General features: G+C 44.5%; 1 protein-coding gene across 2 annotated transcripts in view; it reads right to left on the bottom strand.

Annotated features, from left to right (window-relative positions):
* USP43 (ubiquitin specific peptidase 43) overlaps window positions 1-20,390 on the bottom strand; it is an 83,034-nt gene that overhangs the window by 57,507 nt on the left and 5,137 nt on the right. For both annotated transcript variants that reach the window (XM_008010335.3, XM_008010337.3), the window contains exons 2-3: window positions 14,435-14,566; window positions 4,485-4,588 (exon numbers count right to left, since the gene is read on the bottom strand). In XM_008010335.3, coding sequence (XP_008008526.1) covers window positions 4,485-4,588; window positions 14,435-14,566 — 236 coding nt within the window. The remainder of the gene's footprint in view (window positions 1-4,484; window positions 4,589-14,434; window positions 14,567-20,390) is intronic.

Raw genomic sequence — 20,390 nt, 5'->3', positions numbered from 1 at the left:
GTTGGTTGTTAGACTTGCAGACATTCTTAGACTGTGATGATAATCACATAGAATAACTAAATATCTTTGCTATAGTCCAGGATCTTCCACACTCTAGTACTGGAGGTTCCTCTTCTCTCCCTCAACCAAAGTCAACAACTCAGCCCCTTAAAAGGGGTTTAAGGGACGATGCCTCTGAATTAACCCATAGTAACACATCCATCTGTCAATTACATCAAGAAGGCTGATGCCATCCCAGGCAAGCCCTCCCCAAGGAGAGGAAGCCAGGAGAGAGTCAGGGACAGCAGGAGCCGCCAGCCAGGCACTGCCACTACCAACCACTGCAGGAAACCACCTCACAGACCTCAAGGCATCCCTGACGACACCTTGTCTTTATCAGCAGGCACAAAGCAGGCATTTTCAGCCACTGCCAGTTCATCTTTAGCGTGAACACCTCACCTCTTACTCATCGTGCTATAAGAAAAATACCCAAAGGGCACTGATGGTCCATAATATCCAATCAGCTCAAATGTCACTTCCTCGGAAGTCCTCCCCACCCCCGATTCATCCCACGCCAAGTCAGGCATGTACTTCAAAGCACCCTCGATTTTTCCTCCGAAGCACTTACCAGTTATAATCATAGAAAAACCCAAGAGTCACCGTAAATCCTAGATTCTCATCTCTCCCTTAGTCCCTCTACCCCTCACCACGTTAGCAAGACTGGGATGAGGGGTTAGGGGTAGAGGGACTAATGGAAAGATGCTGACTCTCCATCCAAACACATACTCCAAACCCCTCCACTTCCCTCCATCTCTACCGCCACCTCTGCTGTTCCAACCACCATTGCTCTCACGCTGGGACCACAGTGGCAACACCAACTGTTGCTCCTGCCTCCTCTCGCCTCCCTGCATTGCTCATAAAAAGCAGTCCCCTCTGGGCCGGGTGCAGTGGCTCATGCCTGTAATCCCAGCACTTTGGGAGGCTGAGGCAGGTGTATCACTAGAGGTCAGGAGTTCGAGACCAGCCTGGCCAGCATGATGAAACCCTATCTCTACTAAAAATACAAAAACGTGCTGGGCATGGTGGTGCATGCCTGTAGTCCCAGCTACTTGGGAGGCCAAGGCAGGAGAATGGCTTGAACCCGGGAAGCAGGGGTTGCAATGAGCTGAGATCATGCTACTGCACTCTAGCCTGGGTGACAGCATGAGACTGTCTCAAAAAAAAAAAAAAAAAAAAAAAAGTAGTCACTTCTGAAACTGATGAACTAGATCACTCCCTCCTTTAACTCTGCAGTGTCTTCCTGTGTCCTTGAGACTAAAACCCGCACACTTGGACTGAAAACCTGCCCTACCAGGTCCCCACCCACCTCTCCAGCCCATCTCCAGTGCATGCTTGTAATCCCAGCTACTCTATTCCTTGGCAGCTACCCTGGGCTTTCCATTCCTTGAACTTGCCAGGATTATTCCTACTTCTGGCTCTTAGCCTGTGCTGTGTCCTCTGCCTGGAATACTCTGTCCCCAGTTATTAAAATGGTAGACTCCTTGTCACTCTGTTTTCAGCTCCACCGTCCCTCCGAAAAGAAGCTTTCCCTGCCCGCCTTATGGAATGTTGGCCACTCCCCCGCCTCCCAAGTGACTCCTTATCTTTCTGCTGATGGCTGTCACAGGTTGTTGTTTACTTGTACATCATCTAACATTCCCCCAAGTAGAATGTGAGCTCCCTGAGAATGGACTGAGTCTTGTTCACAGCACCTACAAGACAACAGTAGGGCATGAATGAAATCTCTAAAGAATCAACAAGGATTCAGCTGGGAGTTCTCCTCCTCATGGTAACTGCTGGACCAAGCACATTAGCAGGCACTTGAATATTTGAAAGAAGGAAAAAGAGTATGGGGACGAGAGAGGAACTGAACAGAGAAATAGGTGAATGAATTTTACAAGGACACGGATGAATTCGACCTGCTGGCGATGATCGGTGATCCCTCCCCTCTTCTCTAACACGCCTTCACCTTATACTCCCCTTTCCCTCGTTCTAAATGTTCTTCTTTCTCTTCCTCTATGCTTTTCCTCTGTCTTCTTATTTTTGGTTCTAGTACTCTCTGCGTTGGGCACCTGAAGATAAGACAGATGCCCGGTCGAGCGCGGTGGCTCACGCCTGTAATCCCAACACTTTGGGAAGCCGAGGCAGGTGGATCACAAGGTCAGGAGTTCGAGACCACACTGATCAACATGGTGAAACCCCGTCTCTAATGAAAATTTAAAAAAAAAAAAAAAATTAGCCGGCATGGTGGCGCACACCTGTAATCCCAGCTACTCAGGAGGCTGAGGCAGGAAAATCACTTGAACCTGGGAAGTGGAGGCTGCGGTGAGCCAAGATCGTGCCATTGCACTCCAGCCTGGGCATCAGAGGGAGAGTCCGTCTCAAAAAAAAAAAAAAAAAAAAACAAATAAAACAGATGCCCCACAATCGGCTTTCATGGCCAGTAGTTTTCAAGACTGGTGACCACAAAACCTAGGTTTCCTCTCTGCATACCTCCTCCTGGAGAGTAACCACATCCCTCAGGAAATGAGAAAGGCTTTCTTCAGGCATGACAGAGAAATCTGAGCTCAAGGGGTGCGATCCTCTTTACCCTGTAAGCTAAACAACCGCAAACAGGAACGGAGAGCCCACAGTCATCCCGGCTGTTTTGTCAGGGTCCCCGTCCCTGGTGAGGCAGAGAGTGACAGAACTTATCAAGTGCTATAGATTTTTCTTCACCAGTGGAAAGCAGCTTAGTTTCAAAGACTATTTGGTCTTCCTAAATAATCAACCTCTAAAGACAGTAATGATACCCTATTTATCTTTTCAGTGGTTATTGAATAGAATAGAAATCCTAAATCAGGATAGTTTCCGGGCAGTTTTAAGTGACCTCTTGCTGTGCAAACACAAAGAATACACGTCCCCAGAAAGTATGGAAGTAAATGGCTCTAAGTAAGGAAATTCTAGAAGACGGAATAATTATTTCCTTGTTTGAAGATAAGTCAATAAGAGAAGAAAACCACCTGGAGACCTCCAAGAAACCACTGCAGAGCAATGCAAAGGGAATATTATCCAGACGACTCAGAGAAAAGCACGGCTTTGAAATGATTTACTGCAACATCCAGAAGAAAAAATACAAAAAACTCTTTTTGGTATCCATAATAGAGAACAGAGTTTCTGTGAAACTGAAGGAGCAGCAGAGAATCACAATGAATGGACAGGGTTAGCTGGAAAAACAACAGAAGAACTGCGAAGAAAGCAAAAAGGCAGAACTTATGCTTTAAAGATATTTCAGGGGACAAATCCTGGTTCTGCCACTTATCATATGTCCGTAGAAAAAGCCCAACCTCTCAGATGTTAATACTCACCCCCTGAGACTTTTTGTAAGGCTTAAAATATAGACACACACACATAGAAACATATACATGAATACATATATTGGCAACACACAGACACACACACACACACACACACACACACACAGGCAAGCATCTTAGAGGTGGCTCTTTGTAACCAATGACTTCCTCATCTAAATCCTGCCCGCTGTGCTCATTCCCACCTTTAAGCTTGCATTTGTTCTTGTTGAATATCTTCCTACCCATTCGTACTTCTACTCATCCTGCAGAGGCCAACAAAAGGCGCACTTCCTCTGAGAACTGCCCATGGGGTTTTCTCCCCTCTCTGACCTTTCACTGCTGCTGTCAGTGCTTTCACTGAACATTATAATATTGAAACTATTCTGCCTTGTATGAGTCTCTGCACTTTCATATAAAAAAAGCTCAAAGAGAACACATACTTTCTGAAGTCAAAGGCTGCATACATTTTTCTATTGTTTGTTTATTTACTTATTTTTTTGAGACAGGGTCTCACTCTGTTGCCCAGGCTGGAGTACAGTGGTGCGATCACAGATCACTGTACTCCAGCCTCGATCACAGCCTCGACCTCCTGGGCCGACGCAATCCTCCTTTCTCAGCCTCCCAAGTAGGTGGGACCACAGGCACTTGCCACACCCGGCTAGGAGTTTTGTTGTTTTTTTTTTTGGTACAGATGGGGTCTCCCTATATGGCCCAGGCTGTATATATATTTTTATATCCTCCATAATGCTTGGAACTCTTGAGCTCAGAGTGACTTGTTAAGTTGGGCTCTCTGGAGAAGGAACAAACAGGAAGGGTCTCCCCAACTTCAGAGTGACTGCTTGCTAGTGAGATCCCAGCTCACATTTACCTTCTATAGAATCACCCTCTTATCACCCCTCCTTCAAGTAAGGTGGAGGGCCCAGGAGCCAAGAAGAAGGAAAAGAAGAAATACTAAAGGTCAGAGACAACAGGAGTGTGTGCTTAGTCAGGATTTATAATGGGAGAGAGAAGGGTGTTTGTGGTTTTGTTGTTTTGAAATCTCAGGGTAAATCTGGCAATGGGAGACTGGTTACCAGGAATTGAGTTTGTGGAGCCCTTGGGTGATACATTCTAAACACATCCCCATCTTACCTATATTGTGCTTGAAAGTGGCTTTGCACAAAGCTTTGACCTAGAGGAAGCTGAGCTGATGGTGACAGGCAGTTCTCAGAGGTTTTATTGGCTTCAGGTGGAAGCTGCAAAGAAATGAGGAAAGGAAGCCAGATTAGATACACCTCTCGTCACTCAACTGCTTCCAGACCACCGAGCCCATGCTTCCTCCTGGGCCCACATCATCCCTTTCTGGGCTTCCGTAGAGTCTCAACCTTCAGTGCTGCCTTTACCATAACTCAAGTTTCTTTCAATCCCCTGACCTCCCAAATTCTCTGGGACAAAGAGTATGTGTGTATTAAAGAGCAAACCTGAGCCTGAACCTGGGCAGATGCTCGCTCATTCTCATCAGCCTCACCTGTTCCCCCTGGATGGACGGCCCTGTGCATTATCTCTGTCCCACTCGACTTCAATGTCTAGGTGCCTCTTGTATATTTCACAGGGTGGGCTTGCCATCACCTCAAATGCATCCACACCAAATATCTCCACCTTCCACCTGCCTGCTAAATCATTCCTGCCCACATTTTCCAAGGAGCCAGTTTCACATAAGTATTCTCTTTTGCAGGCAAATGAGTCTTTGAGTTTTTCAATTTGGGGCACAAGCTTCCTTCACTCCATCCCTCAGTGCTTGTGTCCTTCACATTCCCCTTGCGTTTCCTCGTTTCCTGTGGCTGCGATAGCAAATTATCACAAACTGAGGGCTGTTAAACAATAGCTTATTCTCTCACAGCAGCCATCCAAAATCAGTATCACCGCACTGAAATCAAGGTGTGGGCAGGGTTGCACTCCCTCCAGAGGCTCTAGGTGAGAATCTGTTCCTTGACTCTTCCAACTCTGGTGGCTGCCAGAATTCCTTGGCTTGTGACCACATCACTCCAGTTTTCAATCCTAGCATCTTCAACTCTCTCTCTGCTCTGTCGTCACATAGCTTTCTCCTGCGTGTGTCTCAAATCTCCCCCAGCCTCTCTTTCAGAAGAACACTGGTAGCATTTAGAGCCCACCTGGATAATTCAGGTTAATGACCCCATCTCAAGATTCTTAATCACATCTCCAAAGTCTTTACCCTAGAAGGTAATGATATGATGTGGCTGTGTCCCCACCCAAATCTCATCTTGAGTTGTAATCCCCACAATCCCCGCATGTCTAGAGAAAGACCTGGTGGGAGGTGATTGGATCATGAGGGCGGATCCCCCGTGCTGTTCTCGCGTTAGTGAGTTCTCATGAGAGCTGATGGTTTTATAAGGGGTGCTTCCCTTTGCTGCTCACTCTTCTCTCTCCTGACGCCTTGTGAAGATGGTGCCTGCTTCCCCTTCCACCATGACTGTAAGTTTCCTGAGGCCTCCCAAGTCACGTGGAACTGTGAGTCAATTAAACCTCTTTCTTTTGTAAGTTACCCAGTCTCAGGTATTCCTTTATAACAGCGTGAAAACAGACTAATACAGATAACATCTACAAGATGCAGCAATTAGGACCTCATGTCTTTGGGAGTCATTTTTTTAGCCTATCTGACCTCAGGGCTTCTGGGTGCCCTGATGCCACCAACCTCCTCTGGACCCCTACCACTTCCAAAATGAATTAATCAATCTTTCTCGTTTCCCTAAATTTATTCTTCATCCCGTGTCCATTCCCTACCACACATGGTACACAATTTTTTAATTAAGGCCCTGTTACGCCAAAATTTCTGTCCTGGAAGATGTCTGTCCCTAAGGGCAATCCCAGAATCAAAGCCACTCATAATACAACACTATTTAGTAAAATATAAACTTACCTATATAAATATCTATGCAAGGCCCCACATAAAATATGCCCCAGACCAGCATCTCTCAACTTTTTCATCTTTACTCCCCTCATGGAGTCTTTTTAGACAATTTTTTCTAACATTCCCACCATGAAACTCGAATACCATGGATACACTGTGCATGCGTCTATATATACCTTTAGAAGAACAGGCAGGCAGTGAGGTGTACGTAAAGACCTGGGTGAAATCAGAGGTAAATGTTGAAGGATTTTAGAAAGCAGATGACAGAACCAGGCAAAAGGAACACATGTGAAGCGTCTGGGGTAAGGTGTGCAATTTACTTCAAAGTACATCCAAAAAATAAGATGAGGGAAAAAAAGATATGAGTAATGAGTGGATAGAGAGACAGATGGGTAAATGTGTGATAAAGCAAATTTAGTACAACATAAGTTGTAGAATCTAGGTGATGGGGAGGAGTGTTCACTTCATAATTAATTCAACTTTTCCATATGTTTGAAATTTTTCATAATAAAATATTGAGATGAACAAGTTATGAGTGCTCAAAATGGTCATTCTTATATGTCCTAATATTTTATGACACTCAATTTGCCTAGGATACAGGATGTGCAAAGGGAAGTAGAAAACAGGGCTGGAATGTGAGTCTGGTGCCACAATGGGTGGGGACTTCTATGTCCTAAAGGAGACTACCTGGCTCAGTGAACAGCATGGTACCAGGGTCAAGAATGTCCAAATCAGGCTGGGCACAGTGGCTCACACCTGTAATCCCAACACTTTTCGAGGCCAAGGCGGGTGGATCACCTGAGGTCCGAAGTTCAAGACCAACCTGGCCAATATGGCGAAACCCCATCTCTCCTAAAAATACAAAAATTAGCCAGGCATGGTGGCAGGCACCTGTAATCCTAGCTACTCAGGAGGCTGAGGCAGGAGAATCACTCGAACCCTGAAGGCAGAGGTTGCAGTGAGCCGAGATTGTGACACTGTCCTCCAGCCTGGGCAACAAGAGAAAAACTCCATCTCAAAAATACAAACAAACAAACAAACAAACAAACAAACAAAAAGAATGTCTGGGCATGTGCAGTGGCTCATGCCTGTAATCCCAGCACCTTGGGAGGCTGAGGTGGGTGGATCACTGGAGGTCAGGAGTTCAAGACCAGCCTGGCCAACGTGGTGAAACCCTGTCTCTACCAAAAATACATAAATTAGCCAGGAATGGTGGCACACATCTGTAATCCCAGCTACTTGGGAGACTGAGACAGGAGAATTGCTTGAACCCGGCAGGCAGAGGCTGCAATGAGCTGAGATCACACCACTGCACTCCAGCCTGGATGACACAGCAAGACTCCGTCTCAAAAAAAAACAAAAAAAAAATGTCCAAATCCCTACACCGGTACTTGATTACAAGTTACTCGACTGCTCTGATCCAGCTAAAAAAGTTACTTAATCTCTTTGCTCCATGATTTCCCAACTATAATAAAGGGATAATGACAGTACCTGTCTGATAGGGATTCTCTGAGTATTTAAAGAGTTTCTATATATAAATCACAAGGCTGAGTACGGTGGCGCAAGTCTGTAATCTCAGCACTTCGGGAGGCCGAGGTGAGCATTACTTGAGGTCAGGAGTTCAAGACCAGCCTGGCCAACATGGTAAAACCCCATCTCTACTAAAAATACAAAAATTAGCCGGGTGTGGTGGTGCACACCTGTAATCCCAGCTATTCAGGAAGCTGAGGCAGGAGAATCACTTGAGCCCAGGAGGCGGAGGTTGCAGTGAGCTGAGATCGCACCACTGCACTCCAGCCTGGGCAACAGAGCAAAACTCTGTCTCAAAAAAAAAAAAAAAAAAAAAAGAGAGCATATGTACAAAACACTTAGAACCATGCCTGGCACAAAGCACAGTGTAGGTGGTGGTTGTTATTACACAAGGGGGAGTACCTGATGAGTTTTGAACTCAGGTGGTAGGAACATGCTTGGAGAGATGCTTTAACTTGACAGCTACTGACTCCCAGATGAAGAAGTATAAGTTTGGAGGTTAGGACACAGATTAGTAGGCTCAAGCATTCAGGAAACAACAGGATAAGGTAGAACACGAGCCATGAAGATGAAAAGGAGGGATGGATTCCGGACACCTGAGGACGTAGCTTCACCAATCAGCCCCTGACTGTGGGAGTGGAGGAACGTGATCAACTTCAAGGATCCAGTCTGGTGCCCGGCGAACCCCGGTTCCATTCACAGAGAGGCAAAGTCAAAAGGAGAGGTGTGTTTGGGATGGGCATGCTCAGTTTGAGGTGACTCAATATCCAGGCAGAGATATTCATGACAAATAGGGGAAGAGCACTTGGAGGAGCTAACTTGGATGCATAGCGGACCCTGGCGTATTTTGACTGCCCTGTATACACTACTCCTCCTTTGGTAGTAGCAACCCCCGTTTTGGAACCCTGAATCCAGTCCATGCATGGAGAGGGGTCTTTAATCAAGGGTCCTGCCCTCACCTACCAAGGGATAGGCCCATGGCCCAAGCAAGCCACACTGAGATGCTCCTACTCTGAATGTGAATCATGACCAGAGTGGCCAATGGCTGAAAACATTTCTGCAGACTGTGCTGTCCAGGGAAGAGAACGGAGCAGTTCCTGCTGCTGCTGAGATACCCTTAGAGCTGCCTGATTCTTGACAGTTCTAAGTTGGTCCTTCAGCCTTCCCTGTCATCCAGTGTGAGGCTCCTTGGCCTTCTCCTAAGTCCCCTTTCTTGTTTGAGTCAGCTCAAGGCAGTTGCTGTTGCTTGCAACCCAAGAATTCACAATGACACTGAACAGCATCGGGAGAGGCTGTGGACAGGATCACCCAGGGAAGGGCATGGAGAAAGAAAATCCTGAAAGAGGCTGGAGTGAGGGGCAGCAGGGGGTCATTCACAAAGCACAGACAATGAGGTCAAACGCGCTGGCTCTGCTCTGTTAGCTGAATGACACTTAGCCTCTCTCTCTGAGCCTCATTCTACATCTAACACATCAATTTCATGGAGCTACCATTAAAATCACAGGGGATGACCTGCACAGTGGCTCATACCTGTAATCCCAGCACTTTGGGAGGCCAAGGTGGGAGGATTGCTTGAATCCAGGAGTTTGAAACCAGCCTGGACAACATAGTGAGACCTCGTCTTTACAAAACTAAAAAATTAACCAGGTGTGGTGGTGCATCCCCATAGTCACAGCTACTTAGGCGGGAGGCTGAGGCAGGAGGATCACTGGAGCCCAGGAGGTCAAGACGGCAGTGAGCTATGATCACTCTACTGCACTCCAGCCTGGGCAACAGAGTGAGGCCCTGTCTCAAGAAATAAATAAATAAATATAAAAACAATCTCAAGAGATGACATGTATTGTGTATCTTCCCTGCACATAGTCAGTGCTTAATACATGTCAGCTTCCCGATCCTCTCCCCAGCCTCATCCCCTACTTAATTCTGCAAGAGCGGCATTTTCTGGAAAGCGAACTGATAAAAACATTGTGTTAGGGTTTCTAAAAGGGTAATAAAAAGGTGCCCTCTTTGCAGGATGAAAACATTTGAGGATCAGTAAATTAACAGAAAAGAAAGCGGCCCTTATGGTTTTTATTCCCGTTTCAAATAAATCTAGCTACATGGCTTTGCTATGTCTTGAAAACAGAAATAACCTCAAAGAGAAAAAAAAAAAAATCAGAGTTTCACAGACGACAGAGGCTTTCCTTCTAGGAAAGGGAAAATGAAGTTTCACGCCGGATAATCCCAACAGCTCTGTTCTCTATCTTCAAGCGTACACAGCCGGGCCTCTGCGGGCAGCCCAATTTTCTGAGAGCAAATTTCAGGAGAGGCTTTGACCCACCCAGAGAAAGAGATCTTTTCTGGTTTCAATCAGGTCAAACTAAGGGCGGCGTAAGCTCCTCTCTCTAGCCAATAGCCAATAGCTGGTCTTGCCTGGCTGGTCTACTCCTAACACCCCTGGCCCCTTAAGGAACAGGAAGTAGCTGGAGAGATCAAGGCCAGGGAGCCAGGGGCGGAGGGGTCTGGAATCAGACGGGGCCCTGTCAGCCACATACGAGTCTGAATTTTGTTCTAAGTGCTATTGGAAGCCAGTGGGGGAATTTAAGCAGAAGAGGGACAAGCTCTTATTTCCTTTCTATCTGGCGGTAGTGTGGAGTATATTGCAATAGGACATATTCGAAATTGGAAAACCAATTTTGGTTGCTTTTACTTGTGTCTTGAAGTTGTTAAAAAGAATTACTGGACGGGCGTGGTGGCTCACGCCTGTAATCTCCGCACTTTGGGAGGCCGAGGCAGGCGGATCACGAGGTCAGGAGTTCGAGACCAGCTTGGCCAACATAGCAAAACCCTGTCTCTACTGAAAATACAAAAATTAGTCAGGCATGGTGGTGCACGCCTGTAGTTCCAGCTACTCAGGAGGCTGAGGCAGGAGAATCGCTTGAACCCGGGAGGCGGAGTTTGTGGTAAGCTGAGATCACGCCACTACACTCCAACCTGGGCAACAGAGCGAGATTCCATCTCAAAAAAAAACAAACAAAAAAGAATTACTGCCAGGCCTTCTTGGCTGAAATAAACACAATATTATCTTAAAGAAAGGTCTAGGGGTGGTACACCACAATGAGGAACAAAGGTTCTAGAGCAGTGGCTCTCAACTGGGTTGGGGGAATGGTGATTTTGTCACCATCCCCATTCCCATCCCAGGGGACATTTGGCAATCTCTGAAGACATTTTTGGCTATCACAGATAGTCAAATGCCTAGTCTAGATGCCTACTAGACTGGCATCTAAGAGGTAGAGGTGCTACTAATGCTACCAGGAACAGGACAGCCATCCTCAGAAAAGAATCAACTGACCACAAACATCCAACAGTGTCGAAGTTAAGGAAGCCTGTTACAGAGTTGAGTTTACTGGATTTGGGTCCTAGCTCTCTCACTTAATAACTGCGTGACTTGGGGCAAGTTACTTAACCTCTCTGTGATCTTCTCCACCCTTAATTAAGCCCAATGCTTTTTCCTGCTACCAAGAGATAGAAAAGGAAAATTGAAAGGCTATCTATCCCACCTACCTTAGAAGTAGGAAGACCTGCCTGGTATAGCCAGGGAGAGGGGAGGGAAAAAAACAGGATAAGAGGCTCTTCCTATGCAGCCAGCAGGAAGAGGTACCACCTATCTCTAAGTCTCCTCTCTCCGCCATAGGAAATTGAGAAAGCACAAGGAATGCTTTAGGGAAAGGAATCTGACACACTGGCTTTGAAATAGACAGAGCCAGGTTCAATTCTATCTTCACCAAGTAGAAGTTGAGTGGCCTTGAGCAACTTAACCTAAATTTCCATTGACTGTAAAATATGAGTTATCCTTGTAATAGTAAAGCATGATGACTAATTTAGTCAATCACTTCAAGAGTTTATTGTCTACTCTGTGTCAGGTAGGGAAAGAAATTGTGCAAAGCATCAAGTTAGATCCCTGGCACATAACAAACATTCAATAAACAGTATCTTTTTAAAAAATATATCCTTCTGATTTCAAAATGTGTTCACTATAAACTTGTGGAATCTACAGTATAGTAGACATATGTTTATCTGCTCAGCATTCCTTTCTTTGGGGAAGCAAACTGTTCCATTTCTATAAAAGCTCTCCTTGGCCCACGTTCACCCCCACAGGCATGCAACCCAGCTGCACCCAATTAGAATATTCCATTCTTCTGGCCACATGCCCAGGAATGGACATGTGAACCAAGCTGAGACAATCGGACTCTTCCCTGGGCTTTTTCTGGAATCCCAAGCTCTAAAGACTACACGAGCATTGCAGAAGGCCATCTTGTTACCATCTGGGCAGAGTCAGTCTGAAAATGGATTCAGAGACAAGGGATAGAGACATAGTCAAAGACCTGGTGATGTCATCTGAGTCCCTGGATCCAGCCCTACCTGAAGCTGGTCTGACCCTTGGACTCGCAAGTTATAAAAGTCAATAAATGCCCTTTCATTGAGTGAGACTAAGTTAAATTTCTGTCACTTACAACTAAAAGGCATCAGAATAAGATAAACAGGAAATCATGGCACCCCTAATCTCAAAACCCAGAGAAAACACCATGACCTTTGAATGTGTGGTCCTCCCAGGTTTTATTGGGGTGATTATTTGCTTTGTTTCATTTGTATGTTTTGGGAATGACTGGGGTGATTATTTTTAAAATAAGAAAATACGTTTTCAAACCAGACCCCTTGGGCTTGAATCCTGACTCTGTCCTTTACTTAGCTGTGTGGCTTTAAGAAGGTTACCCAATCTCTCTGATACATGAAACATATATAGTTATGTTCTCCTTTTCTTAAAGTTGTAAGTTGACATTTTAAGAGAGAAAAAAAAAAGAAAGGTAACAGCTGGAAAACATAAAGGAAACAGACAAACTTCAGGAAAATAAGACTAAGCTTCCTAAGCTGTTCATTCTTTATTACGCTAGAATGACGGGCTCCAAGCAAACACTGAAGGGATGGGAAGGTGATGGTTGAAAGATCTAAGCACTTTCCAAGGGTTTTTTTATTTGATTAATGAAAAGGATGAGAATAACGTGTCCAGATTTAAAACAAAACCAAAAAACTGGTAAAACAGTTCTCATGGCTGCATCTGGATCAGCCATGTGATACATCAAAAGGTATGTGTTATTGATTAATTATCAAAGCTCATGAAACTTTTCTTCTATTACAGCAGATTATTCGTGGATGTTGTTAAAATAACTTTGCTCACTCATTGATATGGAATTATCGAAGTTCATGAAACTTTTCTTCTATTACAGCAGATTATTCACAGATGTTTTTAAAATAACTTTGCTCACTCATTGATATGGTTCGGCTGTGTGTCCCCACCCAAATCTCATCTCAAATTGTAATCCCCATAATCCCCACATGTGGAGGGAGGACCTGGTGGGAGGTGATTGGATCACCGGGGGCAGTTTCCCCCATGCTGTTCTTGTGATTGTGAGTGAGTTCTCATGAGATCTGATGGTTTTATAAGGGCTCTTCCCCTCACTCTCTCTCTTTCCTGCCACCTTGTGAAGGAGGTACTTACTTCTCCTTCCACCATGATTGTAAGTTTCCTGAGGCCTCCCCAGCCATGTGGAACTGTGAGTCAATTACACCTCTTTCCTTTATAAATTACCCAGTCTCAGGTGTGTCTCTTTTTTTTTTCTTTTTCTTTTTTTTTTTTTTTTTTGAGACCAGGTCTCACTATGCCACCCAGGCTGGAGTGCAGTGGCGTGACCTCAGCTCACTCCACCTCCCACATTCAAAGGATTCTCCTGCCTCAGCCTCCTGAGTAGCTGAGATTACAGGAGCGCACCACCACATCGGCTAATTTTTGTATTATTAATAGAGATGGGGTTTTGCCATGTTGGCCAGGCTGGTCTTGAACTCCTGACCTCAAGTGATCTGCCTGCCTCGGCCTTCCAAAGTGCTGGGATTACAGTCATGAGCCACCACACCCGGCCTCAGGTATTTCTTTATAGCTGTGTGAGAATGGATGAATACTTTCATAATATAATAACTTCATTCGCTTTTACTTTCTTAAGTGGGAGACAGAGGACTGGCATTAGAGCATAAGCCATCATTGAGCAAAGTCCATAAAGACTGCACCTGAGGTATCAATCAGCTGTTCTTATGACAAATTATTGTAGTGCTTTCCTCCTCTGAAAGGTTTGGGGTTTCATCAAAACCTGGGGATGCTAAATGCACATGTGTAAAAATCATCCACCCTGTGTCGTGAGAGGAAAAGTTAACAGTTAGTGCTCTGTAGAATACATAACTGAGAAAGCAATGGTAGAGTTCAAATGGTACCATCTGCAAATAATAAGGAACGGTACTCATGGCCTTGGATGACCACACTAATGTACGGAATACAAACCAAAGAAAAGACTTTTCATTTTTTGAGCCAAAATGAAACTCTATTCATTATATCACTGGGACAAAGAGAATGAGAAATACTGGAATGGAAGGAAATGCCTTGTGTAAAACAAACACAGCTAAGAGAAGGGAGCAGGGAATGGACTGTGGATATAGTAGCCAGACTATATAGGAATTTAAGAATCTCAATTTCAAGATTCAGTTTTGAGGAGCTGAGTCAATATTTAGAGGAAAAAAAGAAAACCCAGTACATTGGGTTGTTTTGAGAGTGACCGACCTTCTCCAACACCGGCCCTCGGGATGAACCCTCCAGGTCCTCGTGTACACGATCCAGCAACCAGAGCAGGAATTCCAGAGCGTCATGCTGGGAATTGCCTTGGAACTGAGAGCCATACTTGGAAACTGCATTCTGAAAGGAAAAAAAGGAAATCCAGAGGTGAATTTGGCCCCTTATACAACCAAACGAAGGCTCTGTGAGCACCAGGTCTACCAAGTGGTCATTATTCAGCCCTGACCTGGGATGACAGCATGCAAACCGCTGGGGTGGAAATGTTCTTTCATGCCAAAGCCCGCCCTTTTGGGGCAATGTCCCCAAATGGTATGAGGGTCTCTGTATATAGGAGAAGATATTTTCTTTCCAGAGGCCTGCTAATGTATGTTCTATCCTTTGAAAACCCAGAGGGTAGTCTCTGTTGAGTATTTTGATACTGTTGACCACCTGACCCACCGAAGCTCTCTCCCTGTGACTGCTGGGGTATGATGCTCCACTAGTCTTCCCTCCATTGGTCTATTCTCATGCTGCCTCTCTCTGTTCGCCTAGATAGTGAACAGCCTTCTCGCCGTACTTGCTCTCCCTTGCTGATTTCATTCATTCCCGTAACTTCAACTTTCTTCTATCAGAATACTGACATTTGCAGTGAAGTTGCTTTCCTTAAGTACCATTGCATGTAGCTCCTCTACTGTCTCTTTCTAACATGTGTGAAATTTAAGGGTACAAACTTGTTTCTGTGGTTAGGTCCTCAAATGGTTGAACCAGCCCTTCACTACTTTGATAAATACGTATTGAGTGCCAACCACACGCCAGGCACTATTCTAGGGACCGGGGATACAACAGTGAACAAAACGGATGAAGACTCACTGCCCTCGTGGTGTTTGCATTCCTGGTCCCCCTTGCGCTGTCCTTCTATTGAATTGTGTAGCAACTTTGTCATTCTCTGCATAAATGCACACTCCAGCTTTTTAAAAGTTTATTGCAAAGAGTAATATATGCACATACTAAAAAACAATAATGCAATAAAAAAGGATGATAATGAACTCTTCCTTCTACCTGGCCTTCATCCCATGGTACCCCTTCTCAGGGGACAGCCACTTTTAGCACTTCCTTCAGTATCTTTCCAGGGACTTTTGCTATACATGTGTGAGCATGTGGGCATCTGGATGTAAGCAAATCACTTGTCTATGTGTTCACACATGCACATGCACACAGCACACGATGGCTGTGGGTCTCACTCTTAGACTGCAGAGCCAAACCTCCAGTCTCATCCCACGCAGGTCTGTTCTCTGCTCACGCCTGCCAAAGGGACTGGTCTTAGCCAGGCTGAGGACCAGGACAATCCTTAACGCTGCGAATCAAATCAGGCGGTCTGGGTTTTTTTTTTTTCTTTCTTTCTTTCTTTCTTTTAATTTTCCCTTGAGATTTAAAGGAGCCTTTAGAGGCCAGGTGCAGTGGCTCATGCCTGTAATCTCAACAATTTGGGGGGCTGAGGCAGATGGATCACTTTAAGTCAGGAATTTGACACCAGCCTGGCCAATATAGTGAAACCCTATCTACACTACAAATACAAAAATTAGCTGGGCGCGGTGGTGCACGTCTGAAATCCCAGCTACTTGGGAGAGTGAGGCAGGAGAATTGCTTGAACTTGGGAGGTAGAGGTTGCAGTGAGGAGAGACTGCACCACTGCACTCCAGCCTGGGTGACATAGTGAGACTCTTGTCTCAAAAAACTAAAAATAAAAATAAAAGAGACTTTAGGATGAGACAAAGCAAAAATGCAAGATTTAATTAACTGAAATGCTGGTTTTGAGTCTTTTTTTTTTTTTAAGACAGTGTTTCACTCTTGTTGCCCAGGCTAGAGTGCAATGGCGCGATCTCAGCTCACTGCAACCTCCACCTTCGGGTTCAAGTGATTCTCCTGCCTCAGCCTCCCAAGTAGCTGGGATTACAGGTGCCTGCCACCCCGCCCAGCTAATGTTTGTATTTTTAGTACAGATGAGGTTTCCCCATGTTGTCCAGGCTGATCTCGAACTCCTGACCTCAGGTGATCTGCCCGCCTCAGCCTCCCCAAGTGTGGCCCTGAGTCTTTATGCCAATCACATTAGTTTGGACTCTTCCCCCAGGCTTCTCTGCGTGTTGATTCCCAAGTAGGGCTACCAGATTTAGCAAATAAAAATACAAGATGCCCAGTTAGATTTGAATTTGACATAAACAATGAATACGTTTTTAGTAGAAATATGTCCCATGCAATATTTGGGACGTATTTACACTAAAAAGTTATTCATTTTTTATCTGCAATTAAAAGTCAGCTGGGCATGGTATATTTTTCATCTGGCAACACTACCCTCAAACAACCCTCAAACCTATCTTCTTGTACCAACACATTCTCTTCGGGGTGAGCAGCTGGTCCTTCCAACTCAAAATCTCTAAAACCAGCTCATCCTTTTAATGTAGGTGTCGTCTTTCAGGTTCTCCTTCATATCGGTCAGCTGTCAAGCAGTCTGGATGCTGGCTCCCAAATGTCTCCACCCTCCCCCTATAGAAGAGTCTCATTCCAACTGTTGAGTTCCACCTGTAGCTGACCCAGACAACAATATGTACCTAAGGAGGGGCCCAGCTCCTAGGTTCTCCCCTTGCCAACCCACTGACTTCATGGTAGACCAGACCAATTTTCCTACAGCTCAGCTGAATATTGTCATGCTCTGACTCTAAATCCTTCCTTACTCTCCTGCTCACCACCAAACAGTCCAAGAACCCTCTCTGGTTCAGCCCCAAACCATATCACTCCATGTTTCAAAGCTCCAGGTAAGTAATCCACCTAGCTGCCCCAAACATGCTTTCCTACTTCTACAGTCTAGACCTTTACTTTTTTTTCTTTCTTTTTCTGAAACGGGGTTTTGCTCTTGTTGCCTGGCTAGAATGCAATGGCACGACCTCGGCTCACTGCCACCTCTGTCTCCCAGGTTCAAGCGATTCTCCTGCCTCAGCCTCCCAAGTAGCTGGGATTACAGGGGCCTGCCATCACACCTGGCTAATTTTTGTATTTTTAGTAAAGATGGGGTTTCACCACGTTGGCCAGGCTGGTCTCGAACTTCCGATCTCAGGTGATCCACCCACCTCGGCCTCCCAAAGTGCTGGGACTACAGGAGTGAGCCACCGCACCTGGCTTAGACCTTTGCTTTTGTTCTTCCTTCCATGTGAAATCCATTCCTCTCCAGTTAATCATGATGATCCTTTAAGCCTGACACTCTTCATCTTAGCCTGGCTGTAGTACCTGACAACCTTTTCAGAAAGGAGGTGACAACTTCAAGAAGCCAAGACAAGATAGGGCCTTAAACATGTCCCTCTCTGTAAATGGCAATTCCACTTTGGGGGATTTTGCCTTAGGAAATGAGAGATATAAGAAAAGATGTCTTCACACATCAAAGTTATCTGGGTGAAAACTTATGACACAGTCAGATGGCCTTAAAATTTATGACTGATGAAATACAAGTGATAAAGAAAATAATAATCTGGTCATAAGAAGAAAAAAATGCAAAAATACATATTTGAGATTGTTTTATATATATATTCATAGATAGAAAAATAAAAGACCAGAAAATACATGGCAAAATAGTAGCAAATGGTTATCATAGAATAATGGGATCATGAGCAATTTTTAAATTTTCATTTGTAAATGACAAAGTTTTTTAACAGTGAACATTGTTCTTTATTTGTCTTTTTCCAATTATAAAGTATTTGGCAGGTATTTCTCAGAATTATTTTTAATAACCTCCTGATGACTAGAGAAGTCATTCCCCTAGAAAGTCTATGGAAACAGGCTAGGGATTGTGGCTTACGCCTGTAATCCCAGCATTTTGGGGGGCCACGGTGGGCAGATCACAAGGTCAGGAAATCAAGACCACCCAGGCTACTAAGGTGAAACGCGATCTCCACTAAAAATACAAAAAATTAGCTGGGTGCGGTTGTGGGTGCCTGTAGTTCCAGCTACTCGGCAGGCTGAGGCAGGAGAATCACTTGAACCCAGGAGGTGGAGGCTGTAGTAAGCCGAGATTGTGCCCCTGCACTCCAGCCTGGGCAACAGAGCGAGACTCTATCTCAAAAAAAAAAAAAAAAAAAGTCAGTCTATGCAAACATAACTAGAACTTTCCAAAGCAGTTCCCAAGAAGTTAATTAGCTTGGGAAGAATGAACTGCAATATTTGGTTACTTATCCCACATCTTTTTTTTTTTTTCACTGAGGTCTGCTATGTTGACCAGGCTGGTCTTGAACTCCTGGCCTCAAGCAGTCCTCCCATCTTGGCCTCCCAAAGTGCTAGGATTACAGGCATGAGCCACCGTGCCCAGCCCTATATTTGGTTATTTCTCTCCTTCAACATGGCATAACTCCATCTGTGTGTATGTTTTCTTTCCCAAACATTGACAATTTTTAACATTTCTTATTAAAATTATTCCTAGTTATTTCATATTTCTGGTTGTTTTATGAATAAAAATCTAATTTTATATGTTCCAAATGGTTATTTCTTTGATTTTCTACCTTCCATCTGATGTAACTAATGACACTAATAAAGTTAAAATAAGGATTTCTGGCATGTTTTAGCAATTTTCTTTCCGTTTAATATTTTTTACTCCCTTTCCATTTTATGTCTGTTTTGTCCAGAACTTCCAAAACATAAGAGTGGTGAGGAAGGCATCCTTGTTGTTAAAAAGCCATGTCTCCATTATGTCACTGTTGACCTAAAATGGATGCTTAAGCACATAAGAGAATATAAATTCCAGATGGCTAAAATGTTTAATATAACCATAGAAAAGCTGGTACATAAAATCAAATATTTATCATAAGGTATGATATAAATAAATCTAAATCTTCCAATATTGGGGTAGGGGGAAGAAGGAGACAGTTTTGAGGAAATATTTGTAGCAAATATGCCAAGAGCTAAGGAACTTACAGAAACATAAAAACATTGAGACCAAAGCAGAATAGAGAGATGCATAAGAACATTGAGCAGATGGGCCAGGTAAAGTGGCTCACTGGTCAGGAGTTCAAGACCAGCCTGGCCAACATGGTGAAACCCCGTCTCTACTAAAAATACAAAAATTAGTCAGGCAGGGTGGCTACGCGCCTGTAGTCCCAGCTACTCAGAAGGCTGAGGCAGGAGAATTGCTTGAACTTGGGAGGCAGAGGTTGCAGTGAGCTGAGATCGCACCACTGCTGCACTCCAGCCTGGGTGACAGAGCGAGACTCTGTCTCAAAAAAAAAAAAAAAAAAAAAAAAAAAAACATTGAACAGATGATTGATTCCAAGAGCAGACTCGCAACTAGTAAGGACACATGGAAAAATCTTCCACCTCGCTCCTAATCAAAGATATAAAAATAAAAAACTATTTTTAGAAGTTTAGAAGATAATGCTATTTCTTAGGATGCAAAGGCACAAGAGCACTGTAATGAACTTTGGTGACTCGAGGGGAAGGGTAGGAGGTGGGTGAAGGCTAAAAGACTGCACACTGGGTCCAGTGTCCATTGCTCGGGTGATGGGTGCACCGCAATCTCTCAAATCAGCACTAAAGAACTTATCCATGTACCCAAATACTGCCTGTTCCCCAAAAACCTATTAAAAACTTTTAAAATATGCTATTTCTTTTTCAATAAATTAATAATAAGGGATGAAGATTTATTAACAGCCTGGTGATTATAGTTAATAATAATATATTATATACTTGAAAATTGCCACGGGAATAGATCGTAAATGTTCTCACCACAAAAACGTAAGTATGTTGGCCGGGCGCGGTGGCTCACACCTATAATCCCAGCACTTTGGGAGGCTGAGGCAGGCGGATCACTTGGGGTCAGGAGTTTGAGACCAGCCTGGCCAACATGGCAAAACCCTGTGTCTACTAAAATACAAAAAATAGCCGGGCATGGTGGTGCACGTCTGTAATCCCACCTACTTGGGAGGCTGAG

This window comes from Chlorocebus sabaeus, chromosome 16 (genome assembly GCF_047675955.1).
Source record: "Chlorocebus sabaeus isolate Y175 chromosome 16, mChlSab1.0.hap1, whole genome shotgun sequence".
In the NCBI taxonomy this organism is placed as follows: domain Eukaryota; kingdom Metazoa; phylum Chordata; class Mammalia; order Primates; family Cercopithecidae; genus Chlorocebus; species Chlorocebus sabaeus.
The sequence above is the reverse complement of the archived record's forward strand: the minus strand, read 5'-3'. Positions and strand labels throughout refer to the sequence as shown.